The 21,241-nt window shown below is 40.1% G+C and overlaps 1 protein-coding gene across 1 annotated transcript in view; it reads left to right on the plus strand.

Moving 5' to 3' along the window:
• Window positions 1–21,241, plus strand: part of dnah5 (dynein, axonemal, heavy chain 5) — a 172,962-nt gene that overhangs the window by 139,979 nt on the left and 11,742 nt on the right. The window contains exons 78-84 of the mRNA XM_041793296.1: window positions 4,141–4,290; window positions 5,119–5,364; window positions 5,607–5,826; window positions 7,648–7,853; window positions 12,301–12,504; window positions 17,499–17,714; window positions 20,619–20,831. Of these exons, the coding sequence (XP_041649230.1) occupies window positions 4,141–4,290; window positions 5,119–5,364; window positions 5,607–5,826; window positions 7,648–7,853; window positions 12,301–12,504; window positions 17,499–17,714; window positions 20,619–20,831 (1,455 nt within the window). The remainder of the gene's footprint in view (window positions 1–4,140; window positions 4,291–5,118; window positions 5,365–5,606; window positions 5,827–7,647; window positions 7,854–12,300; window positions 12,505–17,498; window positions 17,715–20,618; window positions 20,832–21,241) is intronic.

A 21,241-nucleotide genomic window follows, 5' to 3' on the forward strand; every position in this document is an offset into this window, starting at 1 on the left:
CAAAAAACATGGTGAAAAGCAGTTAAAAAGTGGTCAAAAAGAATCAACATCAGAACCCAATAATAACTTGCCACACTTTTCAGCTCCAAATAGAGGAAACTGCTACTAATCCAACACATACGCATTGATATCATTGACAAATCACCAGTGGGGAGGGACCATTCTCTGGGCTTTTCAGGGCCTAGTCATTCTGTGTGCAGGCCTCGCTGTGCATCAAATATGAGCTGTGTTGGATAGTGTTATTTTTCAAACTAACTCTAGGGATTACTGCATGTCCTACTGATAAAACTGACCTGTCAGAGTACTTCTGCCTTATCAAATATCAAAACCCTTTTCAACTTGTAGGCTGTAAAAACGACGCGTAATTACAGCTCTTTATTTATTGCTTTAAAATGCTACATTGCTTTAATGTTAGATGCTTTGAAATATTTTGAATACTTGCTATGATTGATTTTTGCTTAGTGGGGAAGGGGCCTCATATTGGTGTTTGCCCAGAGCCGGGTTTACACTGTGCGATTTCAAGCCGACCATGCAACGGTCTTGGCAGAATGTCATCTTATACTGTGCGACTGAATCGCTTACAATGCACGACCATCATGCACGAGTTTTGTGCTCACACTGTACGATCAGATGGTCATGCAAGACCTGAGTGCTCACACTGTGCGACTGAAGTTGGGATGGACTGTGACAGAAACTTGCTGAGTTTCCTTTTTAAAAGTCTCACACACTCAGGGTGAAGTGTCTCCACTCATATTCTCTCTCTCTCCCCCCTCTATCTCTCCTGCTCTCTCTCTCTCCCTCTCCTGCTGCCTCTCTCTGTCCCAAACACACAAACAGCATCAACTCTGTGTCAGCTGCAGGTCTGCAGACAGGAATATTTCAGGAATAGCGGGGTGCATTAGAAAGTCATTCCAGAGGTTGTCATGGTAACTTAGGACATTGTCTGACCGTTTACAAAGGAAAACAATCCCCCAAAGTTGTTTATTCTGCTCGTGTTTCTGCTCTCACTGTGAAGTGTCTGGAGTCGTTCAATCAAAATATCAAACATGCCAGAAATCCTCCCGACCAGTCTGGAGCAGGTCGTCAGGTCGTAGTTGGGCCGTGGTCGGCTGTGTTACCCTCCTGTACACAGCACAACAAACGATGACCCAACTGAAAGTCAGCCCGACTTCACAGTGAGTCATGTGATTCTAAAATTGTGGCTGAATCGCAGAAAAATTGCACGGTGTACACCTGGCATAAGGCCTCCAAATTAATGAACCCACCCCTGCACACAGTGGTGTATGACTTGTGTACTGACAGATACAGTATATCATTGCTTTATTTTGGTCTGGAGGGCTTTTGTCCACTAGCACTTCTATGCAGTAAGTCTGCAGATGACAGTGCTCATCTGTCTCCTTTGTTTTTCTTACAAACACATACAGGCACACATATACTACGCTTCAGCAGTCTCTAGGTGCTTATCAGATATTTTTAAAAACTTTCCTTTTCTCTAGTTAGCATGCCAATATCAGTCTCATCATTTGTCTCTTCAAGTGTCTTTTTAATACAGACACACACTCCCTGACAGACTGTCAGTCACACACAAATATACGTACACCCTCATGAGTCAGTAACAGTTTGGTGGCTTCAATTGGGGGAAAACTCAGTGCTGTGTGAAATGAGCTTGGTTTGGAGGAACTTCAAGTCGATTACTTTTGGCTCAGTGTTTGCACACACACTCGTTTTGGTGTGTAGCCTCGTAGTCCTTAACAGAGTGATTTACTGTGGATGATTAACAAGAAGTGTTGGGTTTACAGTTATCTGTCGTGTCAATTGAACTATAAAATAAAGGCGAAACTGTCTACACACTTTAAACTATACACATATGTAAAGCAGACGCAACTTATTTCATGCATGTAACTCACACACAACATATTAGAGGAAGCCATTTGAGCCATAAGGTTTAAGAAGTTTTTAAAATTCCCACACTGGCTAAGAAATTTGCAATGTGAATCTCCTCTATCTGTGACTACTGGTAATGTGCTCTTCAGCAAAGCACTGAACCTCTTAAATTCTTGAGTTGGGCTGCTCAGAGGCTAACAGACACCCATAAGCAGCTCTTAGCGGATAATATGTTTAACTCAATGAATGTAAAGCAGGTGGTTGTAACACTCTCCAGAAGAAGTAGATATTACAGAAGCCACTGTTGGAGGTGTTTGTAGTAACATGCCTTTTTAATCACTAGTTGTAAAGCAATGCTCCCAAAAATGTTGATTAATGACTATAATCGACACACTAAATCACCTTCTGAGGCTATCAAATAACCACCCACAGAATATTTGCAAATTTAATGGAAACAAGTGCAGAAAATCTCCCTGATTTTTTGATTGTCATGATTTTATTAAGTCCAAAGATTGACACCATCTGAGTTGCTCTCAGCCTCCTGTAGCACACATGCTCACACATGCTTACACACTTATACAAACAGGTGCTGAAGTTCATCTGAATTACACCTGCTGATGCCCTTATGACAGATGAATTTTAATCTCTTTCTGTTTCCAAATCTAGCAGGAGTTTGAAGGTCATTCAGCAACTGTTGAAGAAAACTTAAATTATACCTCCACTAGAGTTTCCACAAAAAGCATGTGGGAGACTCCATGGTCTAGTAGGAAAAAGTTTTTTGGTCTGGTCAGATCAAAATGGGGCTTTTTGGCCATCGGACATGTTTGGCAGACACTAAACACTGCACATCACTGCAAACACACCATCCCCGCTTTGGTGGCAGCATCAGCATCATCTCATCAGCCAGCCCTGGAAGGCTTTAAAGGTAGAGGGTAATAAATGCAGTAAAATACAGGAAAATCCTCAAGGACATTCTTATTCAGTCCGTTTATTCAGTGAATATTCTTGAGTGGCCAAGTCAAAGCCCAGACCTCAATCCAATAGAGAATTTGTGGCTGGACGTAAAAAGGGCTGTTCATGCCGATTCCCGTGTAACTGGACAGAGCTTGAGCAGTTTTGTAAAAAAGAATGGAGTAAAATTGCAGTGTCCAGATGTGCAAGCCTGATATCTATCCACAGAGACTCACTGCTGTGATTGCAGCCAAAGGTGCTTCTGCTGAATACTGAAGGTGGTGAATATTTATGCAGTCACTCATTTTACTTCACATATTTTTATGTAAAAGGCCAAATTATGTTGACCATGACTGATTTTTTAAAGTCAACAAAAGGGCAAAACATGAAAGGTGGTGGAAATTTTTTTGGCACTGTATCTCAGAGAAAAAATTCTAGCTGTAGCTTCGTGCATTAGGGAACAACACATGACCTCCCTTAAAACATCTGTCCTCAGTCCAGTTAAAGAAAACAACACCTCATGAAGTTAGCATGAATCTTGTATCATCAGCACACTTAAATTGGAACACTGCCTGCTGCATAAAGTTAAACAGTTTTCAGGTTATTACAGTGCATGTACCGAAAACACAATCTCTGATTGCCTGTTTTAACCTGATTTATCCCTGTAATCTGGTTTACTGCGTTCCTGTGTGCATACAAATCCAGTGATTAACAGGCTGTAATGTCATTCTGTTTTCGCATTCATGCCACATGTCGAAAGCTCATGTTGTTTACATGGAATCAATAAAAACTGCTGTGTAGGCAATATGAGGAACAGAGTTGTGCCAGCGTTGATTAATGATCCCATGTTTATCAATATCTGAGGTAAATGATGCTGTACATGATTTGCATTAGTCGGCATTGTTGTACCACATTAAACAGATATTGTTTGATAACATATTGACAGAGGCCATTTTCTGTATTGTAAAGTAAATTTACTGCTCAGCTAAAAACAAGAACCCAGTCATACTGCAGAAAAATAAGGTCTGAGTTTTAAAGGATTTTAATGATGAGTTGATATGTTTTTCAGGAAGGCAGCACATAAAAACTTTTGCTTCTTTAGGTCTTTAAATGTTGTTATTTTTTTCTTTACGACTGATTGACTGATCGGGTCCACTGATCTTTAATTCTGCATGTTTCTGTGTGTCTACTAGAAGTACTGATTTCTCTCATGTAGCAGGAGCATTTTCTGTCCAGTGTCGTGGTAAAAGGTCCTTTTTGATATCTTTGTGTTTCTGAATAAGATCATTTAAATATTTCTTTCAGATCAATCGTAATGAGAAACTGTGGAAGACATGGTTCGATAAAGAAGCTCCAGAGGAAGAGGTGATCCCAAACTCCTATGACCAGGCTCTGGACTGTTTTAGACGCCTGCTCCTCATACGCTGCTGGTGCCCTGACAGGACAATTGCGCAGGTGAGAAAAGACACCTGTGTTATCATTACCAAGTCCAAAGACAACATACTGGTAGCTTAAAATCCAAGTATATTTCACAGGAGAGTTTCATCAAAATACAGTTTCATCATGGACAGAATGCTTATTGTAAGTCGGATCACATTGTTGCTTGTTTGCTTCATAATGTTTTTGTACCCATATGATGCTGACTGGCTCACATAAATACAAATTTTTGATGAATTACCATGAGGAAAATTTTAGAGGATTAGCTTAAATCAGCATATTCTTAACTGATGAAAAGTTTCAGGGCTTGAAAAGAAAAGCTGCCTCCTAAACATACTTGTATTAACGAGGTTGGTTGGTCAAGTTAAAAAAAAAATGTCTCCACAGTCATATCTCCTGTGGCAGAGTCTATTTCTTGAAGGGAGAGGTGGAATACATTAAGTGAAATGTCTATATCACTGTGAGGCTTACTGCCTGAGCCTGGCTATCGACATTCAGAGTATAATGGGGGCATTCACTTCTTTGTGATGGGTAGTGTTTTGAACCACTACAGACAAGCATAAAGTGGACTTCATTTAGCTGCACTCAAAAACAGTCCAACACTTTTTTTTGTCTGACCTTGGGCATCAGTGTTTACTGTTTACTGGAAAAAATACTGTGAAAAAAATCCTTTAGAGTATCTGCTCGTTTCCCAGTCTTCCATAAAGTAAATTTATTCCAGTGTTTACTTTTAACTTGGCTTGTAATATTGAGCAAGTTCTCTGAATAATTTTTCTAAGCCTTGAAGTTATGTGGCAGTAAACAAACACATCTATTCTGCCTCATTACTTTCCCTTTCTCCTCTAGGCCCGCAAATATATTACGGATGCAATGGGCGAGAAATACACCGAAGGCGTGATTCTTGACTTGGAGAGGACGTGGGAGGAATCAGACCCACGAACACCCCTCATCTGCTTCCTGTCAATGGGCTCTGATCCAACTGACTCCATTATTGCGCAGGGGAAGAGGCTGAAGATTGAGACTCGATATGTTTCTATGGGACAAGGACAAGAGGTCCACGCCCGCAAACTCCTGCAGCAGACCATGGCTAACGTGAGTCACTTATGTGACGTTACTGCTATTTTTTGCTTCATCTGACAAAGCAGTTGAACAGTTGTATCCTTTGTGACTCAAACAAGACTCTTCAAAATTGTGCTTTGAGTATATGTTTGTTCCCTCTGAAGGGGCTCCCTGTCTGTAAGGTCACAGAGATCTTGAACACATCATCACTTTGCTTCCCCAGTTATGGATAGTTTTATAAACTCTTGTATGCTTGTGTTATTGTTTTTTCTCAGGGTGGCTGGGCCTTGCTCCAGAATTGCCACCTGGGCCTGGACTTCATGGACGAACTAATGGACACAGTGACAGAGGCAGAATTTGTCCACGACAGTTTCCGTCTTTGGATGACCACGGAAGTCCACAAACACTTCCCCATCACTCTTCTGCAGATGTCAATCAAGTTCACTAATGAACCACCACAGGGTCTCAAGGCGGGGCTAAGGAGGACCTATGGAGGTGTGGCAGGTTTATTTTATTGTTTAATAGAATTAAAAAAAAGACAAATCAAAAGTGAAGACACAACCTTATTTCTATGGTGGCCATGTTTCTGTGACACCAGGTTGGCAGAAGAGCAAAAACACGTTTTCCATCATGAAAAGGTATTAGTGTTGCTTTTACTCTTTATTTCATACAGAAAGGTGGTCCAGTTCTGATAAAACTGATGCTATGTTGTAGCTACAACATAGCATCACTACACTGGAGGCAGCTATTTCAAATGGCTAGTACAACTAAACCTCGCCCATAGCTACCGCCCCATTCTCCTCAAATGACACTAATTGGTCCAAACAGCATTTGATTCAGCACACTTACTGTAGATTGGAGTTTGGCAAATCAATCTGCTTTGCAAAGTTAGTGGTCTGTGACTGTAGGGAATTTTGTCTTGTCTTGGAACTTTGTCTGTCCTGATTTAAATAAATCTATAATAGAGATCTTACTAAACACTCAATGGTATAGAGTATGCCTTAACAGCAGCAATTCCATGTTACAGTTTTCCACTTCTACATCTGGCAGCAGCAACATCCTAACTATTGCATGGCCCCCCTGGCACATCTGATATTAGCTGTTACTCAGATTAAACCTATGTTCAGACCTGTGTGGTGGGTTCACTGTGAATGACCACAGGGCAGTGGTGACCTGGGATGACCCTGAGATAAAAAATATTCCCCTCAGTCTTTTTAACATATAACGCAACATCATTTTTTATCGCACCAGAGGGGTGTTTGTCTCTTTTAGTGAAATAAAGGAAAATTACACATAATCACCCGGAAAATACAAGTATATTTGTGTAAACAGCTTAGTCCTTCAGTGTGTCACATTATCAATAACTAATGAAATGTGTTCAAGTTTCACAAGGGTGAGAGCTTCAGGAGAAATACAGTGAACAGCTGTTTACTGCTTAATTCAGTGTTTTTAAACACAAGTACCAAAGCCTATACGGTTCATGAAATTTTAAACAAGTCAAAGCGCATAGTTTGTGTTTTTATTCAGATCCCATAGAGGGTGGAAGAGAAGAATATTTATTATGCATAAAGCAGCCGTCTTTTCCTGTCTTGCATGGAAACTGGGTATACAAGGTTCCATAAGGACAAGTTGAGAGTCTAGGTTCAGATTAACTTCCAGCTCTTGAATCCTCGCTCATTATTACATTTTAACAAATCTGCAGTAATGCAAGTGTGTTAACCTACAAGATGTGGAAGATGCTGGACCTCAAGCATGAGAGCTAGCTATAACACAGATGATTCTGTTTAAACTTTGTGCTGATATTTTCTATCATGTCTTTAACTTTATAGAAGTTTGTTTTATATCTTGTTATCCTCCAAACTTCATAAGGGTATATAGCAGCCTTTGGAGAAATTACATGTGGAAAAAAAAGCAGGAAATAAAGTGTCAGCTTGCTATTTGCTAAGCTTTAAATGTTCAAACATCTTTATGAATGGCTTAAGGGAAAATATGGCATCTTAAAGGCTTATTTATTCAAGGAGCCTCTGTAAGAAGTATGTAAACAAGATTAGTATATCCATAATAATAGTTTTCAGCTTAGGGCCTTGTTTTTGTCTTATGCTTAATATTTTATCTTGTTTTTACAAAGGGAAATTCTTCTTTATCTGGAGTTTGCGATAGTTGAACCAGCAATAAACACGAGCTGAGAAAATTCCTGCTCCAAATATTGAACTCAGAAACTGATGGGACAAAAGTAAATGCCTGTAGCTTATACTTATGTACATACTCCTGTTTAACTGAGCTGCTCCTATGTTCATCCATGTTCCCTCTCACCAGGAATAAACCAGGACCTTCTTGATGTCAGTAACATGGTGCAGTGGAAGCCGATGCTGTATGGGGTGGCGTTTCTCCACAGCACAGTTCAGGAGAGGAGGAAATATGGGCCACTGGGATGGAACATCCCCTATGAGTTCAACCAGGCCGACTTCAACGCTACTGTCCAATTTGTCCAGAACCATCTCGATGACATGGACATTAAAAAGGTGAGAAACTCAGCAAACTCAAATAGGGTCCTCTGAACAGATATTTAACAGCAACCAGCAATGATAGCAGCCAGTGATTACAGTGATGATGATTTGAAACGCTGTGTGATGGCTTTTCTTATTATTCTGAAAAGCAAGATATTACAATTCCCATTGCATAAAGCATTACAGACTTCCCTGGCTTCCTTTTAACTTCTTTATCCGTTATCTGGCCACCCCTTTCCCGGTGAAAATTAGGAAGGACTGTTACTTTAAGTCCAAAAGTATTTGGGAGGTAAGTTCATGGTCACAACTGCCATGAATTTGTCTTTTATTTATTTATTTATTTATTGTTTCACTTCCCCCCTCCTCGTCCTACTTTTCTCCACCCCTACCCCTCCTTCTAGTCCTTTCCAACCTCAGTGCAGCTTCAGCAGAGAGCTGTCAACATGAGCCTGGTCTGCTCGACAGTCCTACTTTATAGTTAGGGAAAGTTTATTTTGCCACTATAATGGAGCTAAATACGGCTAGTGCTGTGCTCATGGTGATTAATGCTGTTTTGTCTTATAATAGGGTATCGTCTTTATTATATATTAAATGATTACCACTGGTCTATTACAGTAGGCCACAACATAGGGTTTGGTCTAGACCTGTCTTTTTTTTAAGAGTCTTGAGATAACTTTGGTTATGACTTGGCACAATACAAACAAAGATCAATTCACCGAAAAAGTAAAACATTGGTTGAACTTAAAAAAAATGAAGTAAACAATCACACGAAACATTTTTAATTGAATCAGTTACATTTGTTTTAAATCAGATAAATCTATATTTTTTGACTTCATAGAAACTATGTCTGAAGGTTGAGGAAACCTAATTATTTTGCATTGTCCTGAACTAAAAGTAAATGTTTCATTTATCACCCATTATAAATATTCCACTCATTTGAACTGAAAATGTTTAAGTTCATACAACCATTTTATAAAGGTTGTAGAAATGTAATTTTTTAGGTTGTTTCAATTAAGAAATAATAGTTGTTTTTATTTCAAATGTAAAGTAAAGCAAATTAAATTTTCTAAAAAATTCTTTAAGTAGAGAATACAGCACTCAATCCTTTATCCATCCATTTTCTATACCGCTTACCCCATTGTGGGGTTGCAGGTGGCGGTGGGGGGGCTTTAGCCTATTCCAGCCAATTTAGAGTCACCGATTAACCTAATGAGCATTTTCTTTGGAGGTCAGAGGAGGCCGGAGTACCCGGAGAGACCCCACGCGTGCACAGGGGGAACATGTGAACTCCGCACAGAAAACTGTGCTAACCCCTGTGCCACCGTGCCTCCCTAGTCTTGAAAGTCAACTCAACACATTTTTCCTGAAAACTCCTGCTACTTTGGCCCAATGGGAAAGCAGAAATGTATTAAACGGGACATGTTTTGCCCTTTAAGACACGTTTATATTGGTCTCAGAGATCCCCAAAACATGCCTGTGAAGTTTATTGCTGAAAAAACAGTAGTATAGGATTCTTGCAGGAAATGGATGTCGCTCTCCTCTCCTATGTTTCAGGCACTTCTATCCAAAGTTTAGGGCCTGACTGGGATTTGAACCATCAATCTCCCAGTCAAAAGTCAGCAGGATAACCAACTGAACTATCCAGCATCCCTGCTACCAGTTGAGAGGAAGATCAAGAGAATTCACATATTTTTGTTAGACAAACCTGAAAAAGTGATTTTTGCAAAATAAGCCCCCTTTTAAATTCTGCAGTGAAATTGCAACCATGTAAGAACAAGAACATCTCAGAAAACTAGAAGCTGACAGTCTCTGAACTTGGGCTGTCATATTTGTAACCTCTGGAGATAAACCTCAGTAATAAGCGCAATCTCTTAGAGGGAGTCATGAGGGCTAAGGATAAATTATATTTGGATTAATTCAACTGCACACAAAGCTTATGTTTTTCCTTTCCGTTACCAACTTTCCGTTACCACTTTCTTCTCAGTCGAAGTCGTTTTGCTGGATGCCTGTGCTGGAGCGTAGAGGGAGAGCCACTCAGAAAGTGACGGCTGCTTTTGCATCAAGTGTTTTTTGAATCCACTCAGGACTTAAGGGACGTTGTTATGAATGTGCATGCACACAACAGGCTTAATGCAATAAAAATACATTGATCCAATGACAAAATTTAATTTGGTGTCCAGCTGCCAGTTTAAATAAAAAAATATAGGTTCAACCATTAAGATAATTTAGAAGATTTAGATTTACTGAACAAATCAATAATTTTAGCATGTATAAAACAAAAAATTACATCAACCCAACAACAGCAGTGTTGTACTTTTTCAGTGTTGATTGATTGGTTTCATATAATTAAAAAAAATATTCCGTTATCTCTACCAACAGAACTGGGGGGTCGCTCCTTGTGAATGTCCAGAGATCATGCATTAAAAAAAAACATAAATCAGTTTATCAAATAGGCATGAGGAAAGCAAATTATCAAATATAAAAGGCCAAATCAAATAAAATCAGATCTTACAGGTTTTATGTAATCAGTCCAGTTAGTCCAGATCAAATAAAATGGAAAAATATTAATTTTCCATAGTGTGTATTTCATACACAATATCACTCCATTCCTGAGTGCTGGGTGATTCTACCCTTAACCATTTTCTAGTAGTTGTTTTGGGTTATGTCTTGTTGAATAATTTCACAGCAGGTTGTGTTTGCTATCTAGGGATCACACCATTTTTCTTTAAATCTCTTGAAAAAGAAAATCTGTGATATAAATGATTAACATTATATTCTTTATCAGCTAATGGTCTGATAAACCAAGTTGTAGTATGTCAGATGTGGGGATTGTTTAGTTCGCGTAATGTGGCGTCATGGTAACATTTAAGAGAGATCTTGCATCATTTCTAATCTATTCTAAGATTTAATCATATATTGTTCATAGGCAATGCTTTATGCACTGGCAGCACCAAAACCCTCAGTTTCAGAGTGCCTCTCGCTGGCATTTATTGTTACCAAGTTACAAAGTTGCCTTCTGCTCTTTTCTTAGCAGCAGAGGTAGACCTGGAAATCTTCCCTCAGAAAGACAAGTCTCCTCTGCTGTTTTGTTGTTGACAAAGATGAAATCAGAATTCCTGCCCTTTCTGCAATTTTGATTGAGCAGTGAGGAAAAGGTGACACTGATGCAGCACTGTTTCAAAAATGTTGTACTATTTTGAAAGAGAGCGCTGTTAGCACAGCAACAAAACAGCTGACATTTAGGGTTTTGCTTTACAATGACACACCAGATACATTGTTTCATATATCCATTACATGGATAAATCTCACATTCATGCGTGAACCCTCCTGTACAAAGCCCTTGGGAATGGCATGACTTTTTATAAAATGATTGGAAGGTGATTGGACTGTTCTGTCTGTCCCAGTCATGATGGGCCAATCAGAGTGACAAGACAAAACGAGGTAATAGACACACACAGCTCCACTACTGTCCTGAACTAGACAGGGTAGCGCTATAGCTACGAACAGCAAGGCTTGTCAGTGGCTAAAATTCATGCCCAAGTCAATCGGGAAATATGCAAAAACATCTTCTCTGCCAAGAGAAGGTTTCAGTGTGACTCTTTGCTCTTGTTTTAATGAAACAATGTAGTTGCGGTCTGACTTGACTACCACTTTTCTACAGCTTCATCTGAGCTAATTGCTATATTGGTAGCAGCCATTATATACACCAGCTTACAGTTCAACTTAACTCCACCCATAACTATTGAAAACTCATGCCAAAGCGGGTCTGAAGAGGAACATTCATTGAGGACGCTTTCACTGTGGCTCTTTGCTCTTGTTTACATTTAAGAAATGTAAAGAAACTGCTTCATCTGAGCTACTTGCTACACCAGTGGCAGCCTTACAATTGATGGGCCATCCTTTTCTAGTACAGCTAAACCCTGCCCATAGCTACAGCTTTATTCTCCTCAGATGAGGCTGATTGGACTCCTGCCAATCCATCTGCTTTGTTGAATGAACACTGCCAACACAAAATAACAACTGTAGCTTTGGTTACAGGTCCTTAATAAGGCAGCCTAGTGGTTTTGTCTGTACAGCCCATGCACAAAGCCTGGGTACCAGCCTTGCCTGTGGCTCTTTTCCCATGTATCATTCCCCTCCTCTCTCCTCAGTTTCCAACTCTCACTGTTTTCTTCTTCCCAATAAAGGCTTGAATGCCAAAATTAAACATTAAAAAATGTTGATTTATCCAAATTAGCTAATAATATTCTTTCCAGCCACAAGAATAATTTTGTATCTAAAAAATATGTGACTCAATCTTGATAAACATGCTAAACAAAAATAATCTGATATGTTGAATTTGTTAACAACATTCTTTTATATTTCTACAAATGCTGGGGGTTAAATAAGGCTTTGAAATTGACCATTTTGTCTGGTTTGGTCAACAGCTGTTATCTTGTATCACACTTTCATATGTCCTCAGGGTGTGTCGTGGAACACAGTGCGATACATGATCGGCGAGATTCAGTATGGCGGTCGTGTGACTGATGACTACGACAAGCGGTTGTTAAACACCTTTGCTAAAGTGTGGTTCAGCGAGGAGATGTTTGGACCAACCTTCAACTTCTACAAGGGTTACAGCATCCCCAAATGTTCCAGTGTGGACCACTATTTGACATACATCCAGGTGAGTCACAAAACTACAACTGTTTAATGCAACAAATTTTAAGGCATTCACATTACTGCTGCTACAAAAACATCTCCCGAGGATGTGGTTTTCATGTTTACACTGTCTTTACAAATGTTTGATTCCCCTCATGTCATGTAATGTTGCTGTTTGCTCAGTTTTTTTCTATGATGACAGCTCTCAGTGGCATCACAAACACTGAGAAGAGCAGAATTTAAGCTATAATGGTCCTACAGGATGTAGACACATTGCCCTGTTATCATGTCCAGATACAGGCGACCATGTGTGACTCTAGATAAAATGCATGCATTCTCATTTCATTACAGATTATGTATGATTTATTAGAGAGCTTCTATGCCTAACTGGGTGTGTCTGTGTCTATGCCTGTTTGGGTGTATGTGTGTTTGTATCTGGGGGGCAGTTCCTGAGCTAGTTTCATTAAAGCTAGTTTCATTATGATGGATGCTCAGGGCTGCCAGGCTCAGCAAGCTTATTCCTCTGCACCTCCTATCAAATAGAGAGCACAGCCTTGGAAAGCAAATGCACACATTCATAAACACAGACTGTGCACACATGAACACACACAGATATTCATTCTAAATCCAAATTGACAAAATTTACAAGTGAATATGGACTTGCCCTGTGTTTTTGTGTGAGGGTGTGCATTCCAAAATGAAATGAAGCCAGATGGGAACAAGCCAAAAATCCCGAAATGACCACAGCGAGGGACAGCCTTTTCTGTAAAGAACACAGCGTGACTCCTGTTCATCACCTCCCATTTTTCTTTGTGTTGTCCAGAGTTAATCCTGATGTTTGACTCTACATGAATTCACAGTTTGGTGGATGTTTGAGGGATAAACTAGGCAATGATGACATAAATCACAATTGTCTTTATTTCCCCAGTGCAAACTGTGACTTACTCTTCATCAGCAAAGAAGAAAATGCAAAAAGATAATACAAAAAAAACATTTAGCTGAGGAGAAACAAAGCAGAGTTTACTAAAACATGTAGATGTGCAAATGTGAACCCTCCTCTGTTTTTGTCATTTTTATGTGCTAAGTGCAGTTTCACACCAATACACCATTCTTGATGTGTTAAAAGCAATTTAGGTGTTTTCAACACAAACCAACACATATGACATTTGACTTACCCAAGCATAAACTACACAGCATTGTTATCACAACCAAGCCATGTGCAGGAATTACAAAATACGTTTGTTTACATTTTTTACAGATTTAACACTGGAGGATTGTTATTAAAGAGACAATGGTGGGTCCTGTGACTACAGCAGTTGATAACCACAGCCTAGATGTTAAAGTCTTACCCCAAAATGTCCTCATCAATCAATGGCCATCTTACACCAACAATCCGAGAAGTTCTTTGGAGTGAATAAACCGTAATATGAGCTGTTTTATGTGCTTTCAATGCTGTTTATGGACATGGATTTCAGTGCAGTCATCTGACATTTAGAAGAGCTTATAAACCACATTGGTGCTGGCAATAACATTGCTTACTGCTGACTGCTGTAAATATGTTATTGACTACCACAGAGAGCAGAGAGTGATTAAATGTGCATCATTTCTCAGCAGTGAATAAAGTAGAAAAATTTCTAGAATCTGATAATGGAGAGGCGACAGAAAACGATGCAGAGAGGGGTAAAAGGTTCCCAGTAAAAGCCAGAAACTAACAGGAGTTGCTAAGACTGGTCTGGTGGTTTTCAAAGTGTGAGACAGGACTCCCTGGGGATCTCCATAAGACTTCAAGGGAGGCAGGGTGTGAGAAAACATAAACCCAAGGCAAGGCTGTGGCTTCACTAACTTCTGCAGTGTGCAGGGTAAAATGGATAGATGTTTCGTAACAACAGAAAGGTGAGGCAGATTCTGGATCGAACAGAAAAAAGAAGCACGATCAAAACAATTTAAAGTTTAGATTTTCCTGGACTGGTCTTGATGATACTCCATGGCCACGGTATGTTATTTCCAAAGATGTGTCAGCTAACAACAGCATGAGGCCATGTAATCTCCAGCATCATGTTGAGATTAAGCACCCAAGTCTGGTGACCAAACTACAGGTGTTTTAGACTGGAAGTTTAGGAACAGTCACAGAAAAAAGCATCCAAAGCATTTAGCACTGTAAGTATCAAGGCAGCATGTGTGATTGCCAGTTTTCAGCATTGGCAGTGAAGATAAGCAGGTAGCAGGTGAGCTGAAGGTGGGGGATGGTCTGCAATTACTACTAATTATTAGGGGTGCACCGATCCACCTTTTCTGGTCCCAATACCGATTCCGATACCTAGGCTTTGGGTAGCGACCGATACCGATACTGATCCAATACCAGTGTTAAAAGAGTAACCTGCATGCCCTACTGTAAGATAAGACTGGTAATTGTTTTGAGTAAAAAGCAAAAAATGAGTACATACAGATTACTGAAGTTGATATTTATTAACTTACAGAAATTACTATTCAATTGTAAACTTTTATACCCTGTAGACTGGTAATGCAGCAAAAAAAAACAAAGAAAGTGCATCAGAGGTAACATTCCAGTACAAAACTGTATTACACAAGTGTTTTTAACCACATACTGTAAACAACATGACAATTCTGTGAGAAAATAGTGCAAACAACCTTGTAAAAAAGGCTTAGAGCTGGTTGCCTAGATCGGCACCACGGATTGGCCCTTTCCCACCGATACCCGATCCAGCTTTGAGGGGCTGGATCGGGCTGATACCCGATACCAGGATCGGTATCGATGCATCCCTACTAATTTTTATTATGAACTGATAGATGCAGTCTCATGGGCTTTTCCTTTATGACTTTAGGCCATGCCGAGAATGTTTCTGCCCTGAAGCAAGGCCAAGACGCACCCGCCCAGCATCCAAGCATGCTGCAGTGACATCAAAGCTGTTTGCAGGGTGTGATTTGCCAGGGAGAATTCCCTGCCTCTGCTTCTGACATCCCGCCCTCTGATGATAAATTTTCATTTTTGGGGGGTGGGGGGTGGGGGGGGAGTTATGTTTTATCACCTCATCTGCTTGGGCTAACTGCATCCTACTTTTTAACAGTGGTGGTTTAATCTCAGCATTCACTGTGCAATTGAAACGTTAATGACACAGAGCCTAGATTATGTGCTCATGCTACAGCCCGAGAGTCTCACACGGCCTGGGTTCTCACACTGGCGAGTAAGATGAGGACGGACCAGGCACAGTGCCAGGAGTACAACTTTGTAAAGTTTAACCCTTTCCCCTTAAATAAGTTCCAGATTTTGTATTTTCAGTTAAACGCTGCAGATGTTTGAAACATTTAGCCCATGATAGAGACAGTCTTTTCTATGTAACAACTTATGTGAATTAATTTATTACCTAGAGCTAGTAAGGCCTGCAGTAGTAGAATAGTAGTACTGAAATCGTACAGTACTCTCAGCAAGTGCAGTATAAGTGACTTGTAGCTTGTTTGTGGTGAAAAAGCAAGCAGCGAGCCAGACCAAGTTGAGCCAAGCCGTTTAATGTAATGCTTGATATTGACTAGTTGCTTATTATGTAATTAGGGATTAATAACATGGACAAAAGAAGACAGCAGGTGAGTCAAAGTATGTCACTGCAGAACAGCAGTACCAGTGCATCAGATGTGTGGAAATACTTCATTAAAAATGCAACCAGTGCTTGTGAAACTTGCTAAATGTGCAAATCTTTCTTAAAATACAACAGAAATTCAGGCGCCATACGTACATGTTGGAAACAGCCCCTACTGACACTAGCCAAGGAGTGACCCCCGCAGGAAATCAGTGACTAAACCCTCTGCTGTAATGGAGAAAAGACAGCAGCAGATCACTCATTTGTTAGCTTGGATATGTTGTTCTGTCTTACTATAGACTGTAATACTATTAAAGATCGATGTGACAGCCCGTATGAAACAAGACTAATTTGTTGCTAACAACATCTATGGACGTCCTCCATCATAGTGCTCTATATTACAGTAACTGCTCATTATGCTGATGCTACATTAAAGCTGAAGACCTGAGTGCTGTGTACATGTATGATGCCACAGAGACATACTTTGCTGATTGTCTGTCAGAGATAATCAAAGAATGGAGCATGCTGGTGTTTGCACAGTACATGATAATGTCAGATACATAACCATGACTTAGCCATTGATCTTTGTAAAATGCTTCCCAAAGATCCGAGATGCACTGAGCACACATTGTAGCTGGCAATAAAGGCAGGTTTAGGCCTATCTGACGTGGTGGGGCTTTTGGTGCAGCAGGGAGAGTTTACAGCCATTCGACTGCTTGCACCACCAAATGCAAAGAACAACTTGGCTCTAGAGCAAACTTTCACTTCTGTCTCTGTGATTTGAGAAATCACAACACAAACGTTCCTTTTAAAGCACAACAAAGTATTAGTGTTTGTATTAGTGTTGTCTGTCATTTATATGGTATATAGCCACATATGAAAGCTAGTATGGCCTTTAGAGCATTAAATCAGTAGGATCTTGGCTTGGTTCTGAGCACAAATGGCCGTGTTTGAGGGTGTTAAGCTGCTCCTTCCCCTGTACTCAAGTGTCATGTATGCATGCACTGAGGATGGAGAGATGGCGTGAATCTCCCACGTGTTACACCCTCATGGCAACACTCTTTGCTGGAGGCTGAGAAGAAGCAGCTGGTGACACTGTTTGTATCAGAAGGAGACACTTGGCTGTCAGAGCAACACTGGCTGAGCAAAGACAAAAACTTCAACACAGAGAAATAGATAACAATTATTTTGGCACAAACATGTTAACATTGTTTGGAGACTGTTTCAGCCATATATTTTGTCTGCTTATTCCTTTGGGCTCAGTTTGACATGGAGCCGCTGCACAGGGGCTCTTAGGATCTCTTCCAGCAATTGTTCAGAGCATAGCAAGAACACATCTTGGCTTTTATAGCCAAACATATTTCACATGTGCCCTCCAGACAAAAGTGACAGCCTGTTAAATAACTGCACCTGTTTTCTCTGACAGGGTCTGCCAGCGTATGACACTCCTGAGGTGTTTGGTCTCCACCCGAATGCTGACATTACCTATCAGAGCAAGCTGGCCAAAGACGTACTGGACACTATCCTCAGCATTCAGCCCAAAGACAGCTCATCAGGGGGAGGAGAAACTAGAGAGGCTGTGGTGTCGAGGCTGGCTGACGACATGCTGGAGAAACTGCCTCCCAACTATGTGCCTTTTGAAGTAAGCTTGTGTGCTCTATGTCTCAGGGTGTGCACCATTTATAGCCCCAGGTTTGTTTGAGCATCATGTGCAATGTGGTGGAGTCAGAAAGGTGGGATGTGTGTGGCTGAGGTGATGAAAGGTTGTGTGCAGTAAAGATGGGGATGGAGAGGAAAGAGGGCTAAAAATATAAAGGGGTGTGAATGGAGCCAAGTACAGCTGGCTTTCTTTATTTTAGGCTTTCTCTCTTTTTATGATGCTGGTGAAAAGGTGAGATTAGAATGTGGCTTTTTGGGGAGAGTGTAAAACTTTTCATAGACACTGTGTGTCACACTTATAACATTTGTCTTTGTGTTTTCTGCCTTTATAGTATCTAAAAGGGAAAAAAAACTTGGTATTCCACTAAAAATTTGTATTCAAATAATAGGAAATTTTAGAAAAGAACAAACAGATTTTTTACATTTGATGCATGTGGAATAGATACAAACCTATCTTAGCCTTTCACTGTATCTCAGTGCAGATCATGATAGATTTGTATTAACACATTTTTATTTGCAAAACCAGTGATAAACCCTGTGCTGTTTAAAAATAACAGTGTTCTTTTCTCTTTCTTGCAAATAGCAGTAACTATAGAAACATATTGTGGTCTGTTTCTACCTGAAGTACATAACCTGCATTTTTTCATGATCCAGAAAGAAACACAAGCTTATACAACAGCTCCAGAGTAGCAAATAAGTCAGTCAGAAGTGTATTTAAAGAAGCTCATATGCAGATCAGAAATTATTCCAGCTGTGTTTCCCGCTGCTGAACATCATTGTCCACACCACAGAACAACTCTGTTTTGAGCTTGCATACTTCTCTTTATGCTTTATGGATTTATGAGGAGTTTATCTTACTTTTAAGGTGACATGCGTGTGTTTCACAGTCCCCTGTGGTCTTAATAAAACATCTGTGTTCTGCTTTGGTCAAAATATAATATGTATCAACCACTAGACTTCATGTCTTCAGATACAGGCAGACCCTGACCTAAGGACTTAGTTGGCTTATTTCACATTTTGTGGGTTGGTAGATACCCAAATACTCAAATAGGTTCTTTGCTGATGATGTCACACAGCAGCAGAAAACTCCCCTCAGGGGCAAGAGGTGATTTCTGCATAGAGACAGCTGTTTACCACTGTGCCAAGTGTTCAAAGTGCAAAAATATAGACATGCTTAATTCTTAAGCAACTTTTGTGTCCCAATAGTAGTGAAATATTCAGGCAAAAATATGTATCTTTTTAAATTGAAAAAGTTGCAGAGAAATTGCAATAAAAAGGAATGAAATCCTCTGTCTTAATTCCGGATGAGTGCTATCACACAACGCCTGTATATGGTCCATCCTACAAAGTGGTCCGGTTCAATTCAGTACTGTTTTATCATGTTTTAGCACATTAAACTCTGATCTTCCCATGTTTCCTCAGCTGATGTCCGGGTGCCGGGTGCTGTGAAATCTGTCTCTTTGAAGAGGTCCAAATCATTTGGCTCAGCTCAGTAGAGCTGGTTGTTTGGCTCTGAACTGGCTCTTCATTTGGTACCAGTTTGGCTTTTTGAATGTGGATTAGATAACAAAAAATGATGAAGGAAAGGAAACAAGCACTCAAACGGGAGCCAAGTACTGCGTAAAACTAAAGAGACATTTCGTAGCAGAGGCTTGTTCATAAACAGCTCTTCATTATTCTGTCGCTCACATCATAAGATTTATTCAGTTGATTGTATATCCCCATTTCAATTAAAAGCATGCTTGTGATTAAAGTGGGATTTTTTTATATGTTAAGGGGCTCGGCTAACCTCTCAGCTCAGTACAAGACTCCTCTAGACATTTGTCTCCTTTAATCTGGCTAGACTGCACTGGATGCTAGGAGGTCTTCAGTACTGAGTAATTTGTTTTACTGATCCCCTCCACGCCAGGTAAATCTGTTAAACTGTGGTAAATATCACTTTTTTTGTAAGTGTAGGTGTTACGACCTTTTTACAATCTAGGGGTAACTAAAAGGAGTAGCATAATAAGTTTTAAAATTAACCAAGAGTAAATAACAAAAAATCCCAAACTAGAACAGCAAGAATTTCAAAGATTTATTTACAATGAAAGTAGGTAATAACAAAATTAGACATTGGACAAAAGTTTGCTAACAAAGAATTGACTAATTAAAATCTCAAATGAAAGTACTGACTTCAGGGAACTCAAAGGCCAAATTAACAATCAAAAACCCCCAAATCTAACTACAAAAGAATAACTTAACTATCTGTACCAAAATTAAAATACAATCCTAAACTCCCTGACTAACCACAAAACAGAAGAAAACCAAAATCTTACAAAAATGGCAGAGATTCCCCTACCCTTCGTCTGTGTTAAACTAAAACGGTTTGATCTTCATAAAGTACCAACAGAAGCAAGCTTATAACAACAGGCACACACACAGCATCATCATGGCTCAGGAGTGGAGTGAGAGACTGAGGCTCTGGCTTGGGTGTCTTTTGTAAACTCTCAGATGAGCCAGATCAGCCTCAGCTGCTGCAGACTCCTGAGGTGTGGCAGAATGAAGCGGGGGAGGTGTGGCAGACCAATCAGGGTGAGAGAAGACCCAAACAAAAACAGAGCATTCACCCAAAAAACTGACTCTGCCTTATCAGAGGCCGTAACAGTAGGGATTGTACTGAATGTATGTAGTAATTTCCCAATGGTAATTGTAGAATACAGGTGTGAATTTTAGGGCTGTAAAGTACTAACTCTCCTCCACTCTCGTTCATTCCTATGGCTATCCTGATGCCCAACTGGCATTTGGGATCATGCCATTGCAACCAAACTAGATATGCAAAATTACTAAAAAGTATATATTTTTTGTTTTGATTTGTGGCTATGTCTCTGTTTAAATCAAACTGAACCAGGTGAAAGAGCGCCTCCAGAAGATGGGTCCTTTCCAGCCCATGAACATCTTCCTGCGTCAGGAGATCGATCGGATGCAGAGGGTCATCGTTCTGGTGAGGAACACGTTGACTGACCTTAAGCTGGCGATTGATGGAACCATCATCATGAGTGAGAACCTGCGAGATGCCCTGGACTGCATGTATGATGCACGTATTCCTGCACGCTGGAAGAAGGTTGGTAGAAGGGGTTGTACTGTCTGTCATTACTGCAAGTGCTTGCAGCTGCTACTGTCACACACTGCATAAGGCCTGATAAGATTGATACTGCATCTCATTCATCTTGCTTTGCAACAGACTGCTACTCTGATCAGAATGTCCTGGTATACATAACAACACTGACTGAATGGGGGGGTTACTTTTAACCACTTTTCTCCCTTGTCAAGTCAAAGTATTACATTTAAATAAATAGGGTTTACTGTTACTGTTCAGTAAATTAACTTTGCAAAGCGTTGGTTTGACTGGAAGCACTCCTCAGTGACGAGAACAAATGCGAGTGACGTAATGCAGAGAGGTGTGAGTTTGTCCCACAACAGATAACCACAGGCTGACAACTCAATTACCGTAGTGTTTCGAGTAGGTGCACA

The sequence above is a fragment of the Cheilinus undulatus genome, linkage group 8 (genome assembly GCF_018320785.1).
Source record: "Cheilinus undulatus linkage group 8, ASM1832078v1, whole genome shotgun sequence".
NCBI classification, from domain to species: domain Eukaryota; kingdom Metazoa; phylum Chordata; class Actinopteri; order Labriformes; family Labridae; genus Cheilinus; species Cheilinus undulatus.